General features: G+C 51.9%; 2 protein-coding genes across 10 annotated transcripts in view; both read right to left on the reverse strand.

The window, feature by feature from the left end:
- Actn (alpha actinin) overlaps nucleotides 1-8,304 on the reverse strand; it is a 90,643-nt gene extending 82,339 nt beyond the window's left edge. The window contains exon 1 of one of the 2 annotated variants that reach the window (XM_077665349.1): nucleotides 7,861-8,304. In XM_077665349.1, the coding sequence (XP_077521475.1) occupies nucleotides 7,861-7,962 (102 nt within the window). In that variant the 5' untranslated portion in view covers nucleotides 7,963-8,304. The remainder of the gene's footprint in view (nucleotides 1-7,860) is intronic. The other variant, XM_077665348.1, reaches the window with a different exon arrangement.
- A 1,128-nt stretch (nucleotides 8,305-9,432) lies between these two features.
- LOC144132738 (protein max-like) overlaps nucleotides 9,433-12,344 on the reverse strand; it is a 42,078-nt gene continuing 39,166 nt past the window's right edge. For 5 of the 8 annotated variants that reach the window (XM_077665351.1, XM_077665353.1, XM_077665355.1 and 2 more), the window contains one exon: nucleotides 9,433-12,010. In XM_077665351.1, coding sequence (XP_077521477.1) covers nucleotides 11,790-12,010 — 221 coding nt within the window. In that variant the 3' untranslated portion in view covers nucleotides 9,433-11,789. The remainder of the gene's footprint in view (nucleotides 12,011-12,344) is intronic. The other 3 variants (XM_077665352.1, XM_077665354.1, XM_077665356.1) reach the window with 1 other exon arrangement.

Genomic DNA, 12,344 nt, shown 5'->3' on the forward strand with positions numbered 1-12,344 from the left:
GAATGAAGGAACTGGACCCGGCCCTCGCGTACACAACAAATTCCAAAAAGTCAGACGTGGAATTCAAAGAACGTCAAACAGGCTGAATAATAACAAAAAAGTCGCAGTATACCAACGACAAAGCAACAGTATCCTGCAGATGCATTCCACCGTCTGCTCGTACATACACACGCGCGAACGCATCTCTATTGCGTCGCCTGCACGCGCTCGAGGTACACACAGACGGCGGCAGCCGCTCGCTAGTTTCGCACCCCCACAAACGGTCGTCTGCACGTAGTACATTACACACGCACCGACTGTTTCGCCCGCACAAAGGATACAGACGGCGTGAGCCGCGCCGCGCTTTCGCACCGCTACCAAAGCGACCGGAGGCAACACCGATGATCACGAAACGCCAGGCCATTTCCGGAGCGGGTTTGGAAACTGCGAAATCAATGTAAATAACAACACGGGCGCCGCAAAGCGCGGCTCGGGGAGCGGCCGGGCGTCACGCTCTGAATGGTGGCCGGAGGTCAAAGTCAAGGTCAAATTCCACACGCTGGCAAAACGGTGCGGCAATGCGCCAACGGCAGTTGGCTCGATTGGGTGCCCGCGCGGTTGCGGGGGGCGGCTTCGTCCCCTGCGCAGATCACGCGCGACATTTACTACTACACACAGAGCCGTTGCGTTGTTTCATCCGCGTTCCCCGCGACTGGCACTTTTGTTTTTTTTTATTATTATTATTACCTCTACTTTTTCTCGCCCGTATAGCGAGGCATGCCTGGCGTCGCGCACTGCCCCGGTCGGGCATGGCGGATTCCATGGCGCCGACGCGAAAACACCCGCAGAGCGATGGAGCGAACTAGTGAAAGAAGGGTGCGTCGGAATAATTCGACGCCTCGCGCGCAGAAGGCACAAAAGGCGGAAGCGAAGCTATAGAAGCAGAAAAGTCAAGGTCGCTGCGCCGCCAAGCCACGCCGAACACGTGCGTGTGTGTACGGGTTAGGTCACCAAACGCAAACAGACGTGACGGGAAAACGCTCTATATATATATACGTGTGAACCATTGGGAAGCTCTGTCCACGCGGAGTGAATTAATTCCGAATCGCGCATGCGTAATACTGGGGGCCATATGGCACACCAGTTGTTTAAATTTGGACATCGCGCAAACTGATATACTTTATTTTGGCACAGATTAAAAGTTTTCCTTTGATATGTGATTTTAATCACACCAATGTCATTTATCCTATGTTGTAGTAGAACTTTCCGACGGGCTAGTTGGTACATCTCTATTAAACAGCGTGCGCTAACAGGACGTACACAGGAAACTTGGAGACAGAGGAAAGAAGCGCATTCTTTCCTCTGTCTCCAAATTTCCTGTGTACGTCCTGTTAGCGCACGCTGTTTAATAGAGATTATCCTATGTACCACGAGATCCTAAAGTATGTAATTGTATTTTCTTCTATATTCTATTTAGATCTGTCGGTTTTGCACTTTGTACAATGTAGCTTGGTATTTACTCTCTGTGTTGCTTCGTAGTGTAATTCATGCAGATTAATCTTCTTTTTAGCTTCTGTTTCTTGATTAGTTGTGCACCCAAATTTATACTCACGGGAGTTCCCACCTGCGGTCTTGTACCATTGGACCTCTCGTTTTATATTCTTGTAAGTTCTTTACAAACTTTCAACTAATGAGGCCTTTCTAACATGAGCAGCAGAATGGAAAGATTTTCGTTCAGGGCTAAATAACTGCGTAGTTGCAGATCTCCGATTCTACCCCTTCTCTTTGGGCTAATATAAAAAAAAATTGCAATTTGGTAGTATGTGGGTAAAATCCCATGCCTTCACATCGGCTATGAGGGACACCGTTGTGAAGGAATACAGGTTCGATTCCGACCACCTGACATCACAACGTTTACGGTTTATGAAGATCCAACATCCCAAAGCGACTCAGGTTATGAGGGACGCCGTAGCTCCGGAAATTTCGACCACCCGGGGTTCTTTAACGTGCACTTACATCGCGTAGTACACGGGCCTCTGGAATTTCTCCTCCGTCGAAATGCGACCGCCGCGGCCGGAATCGAACCCGCGTCTTTCGGGTCAGCAGCCGAGCTGACATCACAAGGCGCGCGGGAGTGTGTGGGCGTTCCCGCCTCAATCGAAACGCAGGCTCTGCGGTCGGGATTCGATCCCGCAACCTGTGTTCCACCAGCCCCATGCCATAGCCTCTGGGCCACCTCGGCGGTTGAGTTTGCATATTTCTGGCTTTGCATTAGCTTTTACGTACAGTTCCTTTCGCTTTTCGTATGTCCCCGATTTTGCTATTCCTCGCACAGAAACAACCGCTGCTTCGGTGCACACAAGGTCGTTGCGGGCGTCCAGCGGTGTTTTTTTATAAACGCCACAGGAAACGGTTGATCGCCGGTGAAGAGAGCGTCGAACTGCCTGACGCTGTGCGACGCAGAAACAGCCGGAGACAATGAAGCACACACGGACTGACTATAGTCGTGCTCGAGTGCGTCGTCGTCCGTACGCGCACGGGCTGACAGGCAGCTCCTGACGCACCCGCTGTCCCGCGTGCCGTTTTTGTTTGTTCACGAGCGCGAGCTGGAAGCTTCGGAAGACGGCATCGCTTGCACTATAGCCGGTGCGAGCTCCCGGTTTGCGCGTGTGTTACCCGCCATTTTTCGCAAAAACCCACGACTACCCCGACGTGTTGGCAGGATCGACAGCTCCTATAAGACGGGAGCAGCCCGAAAAGGATACCCAATTCGCTCGGTAATCGAGGAGCGAATGGTCGAGCTCAAGCGATGCAGTATGTCCGGCTGAAACCGACGCTTCCCAGATCAGATAACTAGCGGCAACCCCACCCTATCGTCACCATCATCATCTGCCCACCTACATCCTAGGCAGGTCGACGGCTTCTCCCAGTGACGCTTTAATCAGCCGTGTCCGACGCCATCTGCATCACCCCCCCCCCCCCCCCTTAGTTGCGTGTGCGCTTAATCTTTTTTTTTTTTTTTGACTGGGGCAGTTACAACAGTCACCCAGCTATTAGAGACCTTTAGCACCGCCGTATGGTAAACACAGCGACTGTGCGGCAAATGTGGCTAGGCAAGTCTGGCAACGGCAATGCGTTACCGAATGTTGCTGCAGGGCTGCCCGACTCTGCTAAAGCTCTCTACTAATTCCTAACGCGCCCTCTCCAATTCCGCTGTCGGCGTGCCAGTATCCCTGAAATCAGTGCCAACAGTGGCGTGCCTGTCCCATGATAGACGCGCATAGGGAAGGAGGGTAGAAGAGCCACACGCAGCGAAGCGTCTCGCGTGCTGCCTGCTGGTTGTGAACGGCGGCGGCCGCACGCTCCGGAAGCGGCCCAGCTGCGCGATCACGGCGGCACGCATGGCTCGGTAGAGAAATAATAAAATCACAAAACAAACAACGCGCACGGGCACGGAACGCACTGAACTGCGTACACGTTAGGCTCTCCTCCCCACGCGCTCACTGCAGAGCACGCGTGTGATATGCACTGCGTCGCATAGACGGGCGCTACGTGATGGGAGTTTCCCTGCACCGTACAAGCGCTATCAGAGGCGTGCACCGGACCAGCCGGGTAACTGCTGCGCATGCGAGTAGAGGATGCGCCCCCGGCCCTGCTGGACACTGCGTATTCCGTCCGGCTGGCACGGTATACTAAACCCGGTCGCATAAGTTCAGCTCGGAGATCATCAGTGACCACCAGGGCTGAACGAAAGGTTACCAGCCCTCACGTAGTGAGTGGGTTCCAGGAAACGTACAAGAGGAATCTCTTGGGCCACACCATTTGCTAGCCCCAGTTCATTAGGCTGTCTGGCAACCGTCGGAAGACTCGGCCACGTACTTTACTCTCCCCTATCGAGCTCGTGCTGACTCGATCCGATTCTAACTAGCAGACTTTACTTCTCCGCCTCTGTAACACCTTGCTTTAACAAGTATTCGTCACCAAACGCCTCTCTCGCGCAGTAACCTCATTACCGAACAAAACAAAATACAACGCTCCCAGCCATTTTGCCCTTGCCTGAGCCAAGGGCGTTAGAGCTGCAAGTGCGAATGTTCATCCGCCCACTTCAGCAGGCAGACGAAAGCGGGTGTTTTCCGATTATTCGACATGTTATTCCGAAAATAGTCTCCAGACAAATCCGACGAAAGGGCGCACTTCTTCGCGTAGTAAAGGCAAGTGATCTCTAATAAGTCGATTCGATGCGCAATGACCACACGCGGCGTCGTCGCCGTCTGCACGTTCCGACTCGCACAGAGGACTATCGCAAGCCCACGTCTTAAGAGGGGGGGGCTCGGTCGGTGGTGGGCAGGGCCCGTGCTCTTGCACCGCGGAGCCCGAGCCGCGTGTCATCCGAGCCGGGCCCAGAAAGCGGGGCTCCCGCACCACCAAATCGGGAACGGATCCCCGAGCCAAGAAAAGAGGAGCCGCCGGGAGAGGAGGACGAAGGGCCAGGGCTCTCTCTTGCAAGACGCGGGCGGAAGGGGAGAAGCGAGTCGCTCTCCTTCGCTGCCGTTTGCCACAAGGACTACCGAACAGCAACAACCGAAAGACGCGACGGATGGGGGGCCTTTTGGGAACGCCGAGCCAGCACCAGCGCCGCGAAGCTACATTTACGAGCGCTGCACACTACAACCCCCCATCTGTCTTTCACTCATCCAAATGTGCGCAAACACACTTTCTAAAGAAGCCCGTCACGAAAGGGTTACGGTCACCACGCTTCGCTCGCACAAATCATTTGCGAGCTTTCATCATTTTTTTTTCCACTACCATTGGTTAATTTTAGAAGCAGAAGTGAATGACGGCGAGTGTGCGCATGCGCCCCTGCGCTTCGCGTCTTTGTTTTTGGCCAATCGCATGTTTATTCCCAAGTATTCGCAGTTCCGCGCCACACGTCTATGCCGCATTCGGACTAGTCCTGCCCACTCGCCGGAGAGGTCACCGCTCGCGGACGAGAGCTCACGCCCCCTCTTCGCCGTCTGCGATAAACCGACGTCTGAAACAACCAGACGACGATGTGGAAAACGCTAGACCGGAATAAGCGCACAAGCAGGGTGTCGTCGTGGATGCTTCCAATAATGCGCAGGCCAGACAGGTGCGATGGCGAAACGTGTACCGGAAAGTCGAGTCGAGAGCTATAGGTGAGATACGTACGCGTCTGTATAATATGCACAGCGCAGTTGTTGCCAAGTTCAGAGCGCTGATAAGGCATAGATAGCTGGCGAGAGCTTGAGGCCGCATGGTTCAAATGTGACCGCATTACAAATGCATGAGCATCCTTCGATGGGTGACTCAGAAATTTCCCTGCTAGTTCAGTCGAGAAATCGCATAAATCGGCGATCGTCTGCAAAAAAAAAAAAAAAAACGATGTTACCCTCGGCTGCACGCGTAGTGTTTTGTTATTGTTTTTAGCTCTCTTGGTATTCCATGAGCCTAACTGATCGCAGAGCACTACCAGAACAGCAGTTTCTGGCTGGATGAAATTTCTCGATGAACTACACAAATGGCACATCACCCAGAAAAATTACTGCCAAATCATCGAGCATTTTTTTTTTTCATTAACTACCATGATACGTGTAGCAGCGTGCGAAGCACTTCCAGGTCATGTCCCTTTTCAGCACTCAACAGCTGAATGCCGAGGAGAGCAAAACACGACTATCTTTTTGCACTCGAATCACTCAAGAAGGCGAAGCTTCGAATTTCACATCGCACCACACCAACTTCCACGCTACTTCGGCTCAGAGCGATTAGAAATCACGCCAATCGATCCGATGCCACGCCCCACTGAACATTTCGCCAAGGCGTGACCGACTCCGCATTACCGCACGCCGTATTAAAGCTCCGCTGTGCGACAAAAGGAACAAGCACTACCTTTTACCGATCTAAACTTAAGACCCCCCCCCCCCCCCCCCCCCCCCCCCACGGCCGCGAAAATGACTAGAATCTCTAGAATACGTCCCGAATTCGTATTGCAGAACGACCACAGCACTCCACGAAGTTAAGCTCTGCCTGCCTTAAGTTTCCTTTTGTTACACTGCCGTGCGTCGACCTTAGATCTAACCGTGGACGTTTCGGCCCAGACGGGCACGAAACTTTACTCCCTCCCTTAGCGATCCAAATCGACGCTCGACAACTTCGCTCCAATTCGGTTCGACGACTACACTTTTTATTTCCAAGCTGTTTGCCAACTGGCGACTCTCCTCTCTCTGCCTTCGGTATTGTATTTCACTGTAGCTCTCACATTTTAAGCACGCCGACACCCGTGTGTAGTGAGGTCTGGGTACATGTTAGGAACCCCTAGTGGCCTGAATCGTCAGTAGCAGTCCTCCACCACACGCAAATTCCATCAACCACGTCCGTGCGATACGTCGGACAGAAACTTGACCCGCTGCTTTCTAGTTTCGTCTCCGACTAATTCCTTTCCGTTCAGATATCAGGTTACGCGTTACTTATATAGCAGAGTAACTGTAACTCGGCCGTCGTCCAACGTTCTTCTCGGTCGAGGTAGGCAGCCCCCGACCTCCTCACGTTTCCTCAACCGTAGTAGGAGCTATGAGGCGACATGGCTCCTCAAGCGACGGGGCTAGGACAACCGCGCGCGTGCTGGGAGAAAGCTGTTCGGCGTGTCTATCGGAACCGGACATCGAAAGAGCTCTCTCCACTCCACGACACTTCGACCGCACAGAAGAAAAAAAAAACCTGCCCGATAAAAGAAAATCCGAACACCTAGCTCTGGGAGCCTGTTATATCACCAGTCCACGCCACGACCGACCGAGGTGGCTCTCTACGACGAGCCGTGGGGGGATTTTTTTTTTTTCTCTGTCCAAATCTAGGTCACGGCATCGCTGAGCCGACAGGAGCTACAGCGAAAGGCACTTTCCTCCGATCTTCGAAAAGCGTTAGGGAATATAACAAGAGCTCTCTCTCTCGCTGGTGACCCGTAGTAACGCCGCGTGCGATCGCAATGCCTTTGCGCGGTCTACAATGCGCGTCTTGTGTTTACCTACAGTCCTGAAAGCTCGCTTGTTGATGCATAAACATTGCCGTTGTGACTTGCTGACCGAACGGATATCTGACGCCAGCACGGAATGGAAGCGATCCTTAGGCTAAACCGGCTTTACCACAGTAGTTTTTTTTTTTTTCGTGCAGAAAAAAATAAATTGGAACGAACCGTTTGGGATTACGCGGTCATGCTCAACGACACCGGCGGTCACAGGCTGAATTCAAGCAATGTGTTGAAAAATCTGCCGTCCTTTTATTGTGAGGAAATGTGACGCCACGAAGGTATGGCGATGGGTCAGGCGCAAAGGAGCAGACGACGCATCGCTCTGCGTTTCGTCTGGCCAGGACAGGCACGGCGAAAAAGAAGCTGCGGTGCTGAGGAGGCAGGCCGAAAAAACAGGAGCCCGTCCTCTCGACCACCTTGGGGCGATGGCAACGCGATCCGTTAGGCCTGTGCCGCGAGACACATTTGGCCGGGAACAGCACCGGCGGGGGGACTTTTAATCGCCCGCCCCTGGCCGCCGTTGACGTGTTTTGACGGCGGCTCCACAAGGGCGAGAGGCTCTCGCCCACGCTGCTCTCGCGCGACCATAACAAAAAGAAAGGAGAAAGCAGTCCAAGCAAGGGAAAAACGAAATACCTGCCCTAACCGCGACGAGTTTCGGGGTGGAACCAACCGCCGGCTCGTTTCCGAGATCCAGTACGCGTGAAAGAAAACCGAGCAGACGTTTTTGATGGCGCGCATCGGGAAAGAGCTCTCGCTGCGCTCCGTGACGCGGCCGAGAAAGACGATTTTCTCTGCACGCCGGTGGACAGGACGCCAGCGAGAACAGAAGCACTCACCTTGCGCTGCTGTTTTTCCCATGCCGGATCGAGTAGTCCCTCGCGCTCCCACTCCTCTTCCTGTTCCATGTACCCGTCAGAGTAAGGACCGACGTCTCCCATCTTGAATCGCAAACGCACTCAGTCGCGCGGAAAACTCGCTACGAGCACTGCAAAAAGACGACGTGATTCCGCACACTGAAGGGGGGCAGTCGATGGTGTCGTGTTCGCGTGTAACGTTTAGCCAGCGGTTCACCGGAACTTGATCGCAGCGGCGGCTTCTTTTCGTCGTCGGCGTTCGTGAAGGTGGGCTTGTCTTCAAATCGCGCACGGTTTCCTTTCGGCCCGCGTCGTCGAACGGTCCTTCGGCGGACTTGCCCGTTGGATAACCTTCCCGAAGCAAACCGCGGCCACCGGCACGAGTATATTTAGGGCTTTTCGCGAAAAAGCATCTCTACAGCGCGTGCCAGCCAATGGGAGCACACAATGACGCCATCACGTGTGGCGCCGGTGGCGCCATCCCTCGTGTCGTGCGCGTACTGACGGAGCCGCTTTCGGTCACGTGATCGGGGTCACCATAATAGGACTCGCAGAGCACCCTCAACCATGACTCACTCCTTGTACGCGCTCCCGTGTGTAATCGCGCCGACCACGTGGGCCCGTACCGCTACGGTAGAGCCACCGGTTGCGGTATTCCGCAACGCGCAGAGCAGCGATCATGTAACTACCGGACACGAGGTTCCTTATCCGGACAAAAGTAACGCCACAATGAGCCTACAAAGGAACCGGTGAAAAAAAAAAACGTGAGCATAGATAATCAACGGCAGACTAGGCGTTCGTTTTCAACCAACTCTCATTGCACGCAACGCTGTGCAACGATGTTTGACAGCGCATTTATGAATCGCATTCCGGACATTGCAACGTACTCAATGCGGCACTGGCAATCCATATTTCCTTCAACTCAGAACGCACTTTTACCAGTCATCCATGTCCGCACTCTGCTCCTCTCATACTATTATTGTTGGTTTTGTCCCACTTTTATTTTGTTGCAGCACCCACAGCATTGCGAAATTATGGCACTGATGCCTTTATCTGGCCTCTAAATATGAAATGAGTCATTCACTCGCAGAAAATTATGTGCTCAACACACTGCTTCACATGGTTTATCAACACAAACCAGTGTGCTTAGTGTACATAGTCAGATACAGCTTAAGTCTGCAGTGAAGCTCCGCCCACATTTAGGACCAGCGCACAGAATTCCTCTGACAAAAACAGTCCGTTGTTAACATGTAAACAAGAGGTTAAACATGACAAAAAAATTTAAGCTCTTGAATTTTTATATCTGGCTTGTTTAATGGTCAATTAAAGAGCTGATTTCGTGTATTTCTATGACTGGCTAGCGGAGTAATACAGTACGCCGCGGGCCGTGGCCCATTGTTAACTGCCCTTTTTTTTTTAAGTTGTATCTTACTATAGCAGACCATCTCTCACGCACATCAAGTTCTTCCGCCTGGCAAAATGCATAACCTGCACACATCCAGCAGGCAACATGCATGACCAGTTTCAGGACTGAAAACACATGCAAGAGCAGAATATGTACAGACCACAATTTATTGGCTCAAGGAAATAGACACGCACACTAACACATGGTGCATCGCATGTTTTAAACGAGACTGCTAAAAAAAAAAAAACTCAATGATGCTTGAATGAATGGCGCCAAGGGTAGTCAGTACTGGCATTTGCTTGTGCTTGCAGGAAGGCAGTGAAAAAAATAGTGGGGGGCCACACCCACAAATAAATTCTGTTAAAAGAACTGAAGTCAGACTTGCATTACCTGATACAAGGAGACAAGTGTTTCTGCATGAAAACACTTATCATGGGGTGCTATGTAGAAAGGCCTTTAATGACTTTATTCTAATAGCTCCCTCATCCATTAGCATAACTAACTTGATATTGCTTAGGACACCAGCACGATAAGAGTTGAGGTCCTCGCGACAAACTCTGCACTTGTGCGAGACAGCAAGAATACAAAGCTTTGGTCAAAGCACAGTCTTTTGTTGCACACATGCAACCGCTTTCGCTAAGCAGTACCAACGAAAAAAAGAGTCAATGGACAATTGTGTCGTACAGACACTGGACATAAGGCATGGAAAAGAATGGTCAGGTGGGAGAGGTGTGGCACAAACTGGCCCGGTATCCCAGGAAAATGCTTTTGAATGCATGACGAAGGGTTTGCATATCAGCGCATTTGACAACCAAGTCATTACACCTTAAAGTCAGAAACGAGAAAAAAAAAGGGGCTTTGCAAGGTCAAACAGTGGACCTTAACAAATGGTTTGATCAGTTCAATGTCAAGCAGGCTGCACACAGTTCCAGAAATAAATACAACAAAACGCAAAATCTCCAGTTCAGTCTTTGCATAAGCAAGGCTCGCATTGCTCGTGATGTCCTGCTAGTTCGACACAGCCTTTTAGAGTATGAAACATGAAACTTCACAAACAGCCAGCTTTGCTCGACACAGCCAGAAGAAACAACAACCAAAACTTCACTTCCACATATTCTACCACTGAGGGGAAAAGCTACACTTACGGTAACTCTTCTGCAAGCTGCATCGCAAGTGCCAAGACCTTTCGCGCAAAACTTTGAACTTCCAAGCACACTCAAGTCTTCTTGCCTTGCAAAAAAACTGCCAACCATGTAAGGAATGTGGCCTGACAAAACCAATGCAACACTGAAGAAACAAGCAACATTTGGAGACACACACTGGCATCACTGGCCAAGAAAACACCGCCTGCTGAAGACACACCACAAGCCAGGGCTCAACTCCGACCACACGTTAGGTCACAGCAGCCCAAAGCCAAAACAAGCAGGAAGTCCCCAGATGCTTTCAATCACCACTTCCATTAAGTGCCAAGCCTGACTCGTTCATCTCACTTGTCTATCTTGCCAAGCGCTACTCACAAAAAATGTCTGAAACAAGCATTGCGGGAGGTAACGTCCCCCCAGGTAACACACTTATAAAAAGGCTACGACACCAAAAGGATGAGCCGGAGTGACCAACACCATCCCTCCCTGGGTGGTTTGCGAGCGCCAGAGCGTCAGTCAACTGTGGCGCGGCACCGAAGCTAAGAACAAGCAGAGGTCCGGTTGACTACCATGCTACAACCGCAAGAAGCAAGAGCAGCAAGGAGAGCAAAGGCTAGAAGCCAAAGGCAAAGACACAGAGAGGAAGACAGCACGGGTATCAACTGTTGTTGTCACCCGTCTCGTCTACTTTTCTGCCTCCTTGAATTCGGCTGGTGCTGCAGCTCTCGCTTCTTGGAGAAACGACATGCCCGACTGCAAGTGATGCCTCAACTGAGCCGGGGACCCAGGAAAAGCTTCCGGTGCACCTCTGAGCCCACAGAACCTGTGCCAGGGGAGGAGAGATCAAGGTGCAGGCCATCTCTGTTCGCTTCACAAGGTCACAAAGGACCAGGCGATTCCGCAGAACGGCTTCAAGCCGACAGCAGCCAGGCATTTTATAGTAAGCCAGGGCACGAGGTAGGCTGAGCCCACTATCTTCTGGGCAGCAGCGGAAGGTAGGTGCTTGGCCACTCGCCGCCACAACCGTGCCTGTCTGCTTAATACAGGTACAAGTATGAAAAGCCACACAACATGGGCATGATGGGGACGGTGGGGGCCAGGAGAAAGAATCGTGGGTGAGATATAAATAACATCTAAAAACTTTGTCAAACCTTCCCCAAAGGCGTCCACATCCGTAAAGAGCGTCTACTCAGCTCCCAGTCTTTGGAAGCGAGAAACGAGATTTACAAAAAAAAAAAAGCATGTGGGGCAAACGGGAGGGTCTCAGGCTCCGCGTCATCGCAGTTGCATCCAGGCCAGAGCTTCTCGCTCGACGCTTGCTCAACGCGGAAGTAGAGACTCCGACCAAACAGCAGCGCCTTCCTCTAGAGGTCCATGGGCGTCGACCCGGGGCTGGACTTCTTTTTCCGGGAACCCCTGGAAGAGTTGTCGGTGTCTTCCGAGCTCTCTGAGCCAGAGCCCCCGTCAAAGGCAGAGATGGAGTCCCCCTTGATGTTCATGGTGTCGAGCACAGAGCCGGTTGAGTATCCCCCACCGCTGGCCACCTTGGTCTTCTCCAGCGCACGAACTGAAACGCAGAAAGAGACTGTCACCGAGACAGTACACATCGCAAAGTCAGCAACTGTGAAAATGACTGCAGACAGCATTGACGCAAATCACAGCTGCCAATCGATTTTCTAGAGGCCAAAAATTTTGACATACGCAAAGAGTTTCACAGAACCCACCAAACCACTTTACAGTAACCGGCAGGACCAGTTTTCTCAGACTGCTGAACTACTCTAATTTGTCCCCTCTAAGTCTGAAAACTACAGCTGGAATCTAACCTCAAGAACAGAAATCTGCACACTTACAAGCACAACACATGGCATAAGAACTGGAACTTAACTGCAAGCATTAGCAATTCTGCGCTCTACCAACCC

This window comes from Amblyomma americanum, chromosome 5, assembly GCF_052857255.1.
Source record: "Amblyomma americanum isolate KBUSLIRL-KWMA chromosome 5, ASM5285725v1, whole genome shotgun sequence".
In the NCBI taxonomy this organism is placed as follows: domain Eukaryota; kingdom Metazoa; phylum Arthropoda; class Arachnida; order Ixodida; family Ixodidae; genus Amblyomma; species Amblyomma americanum.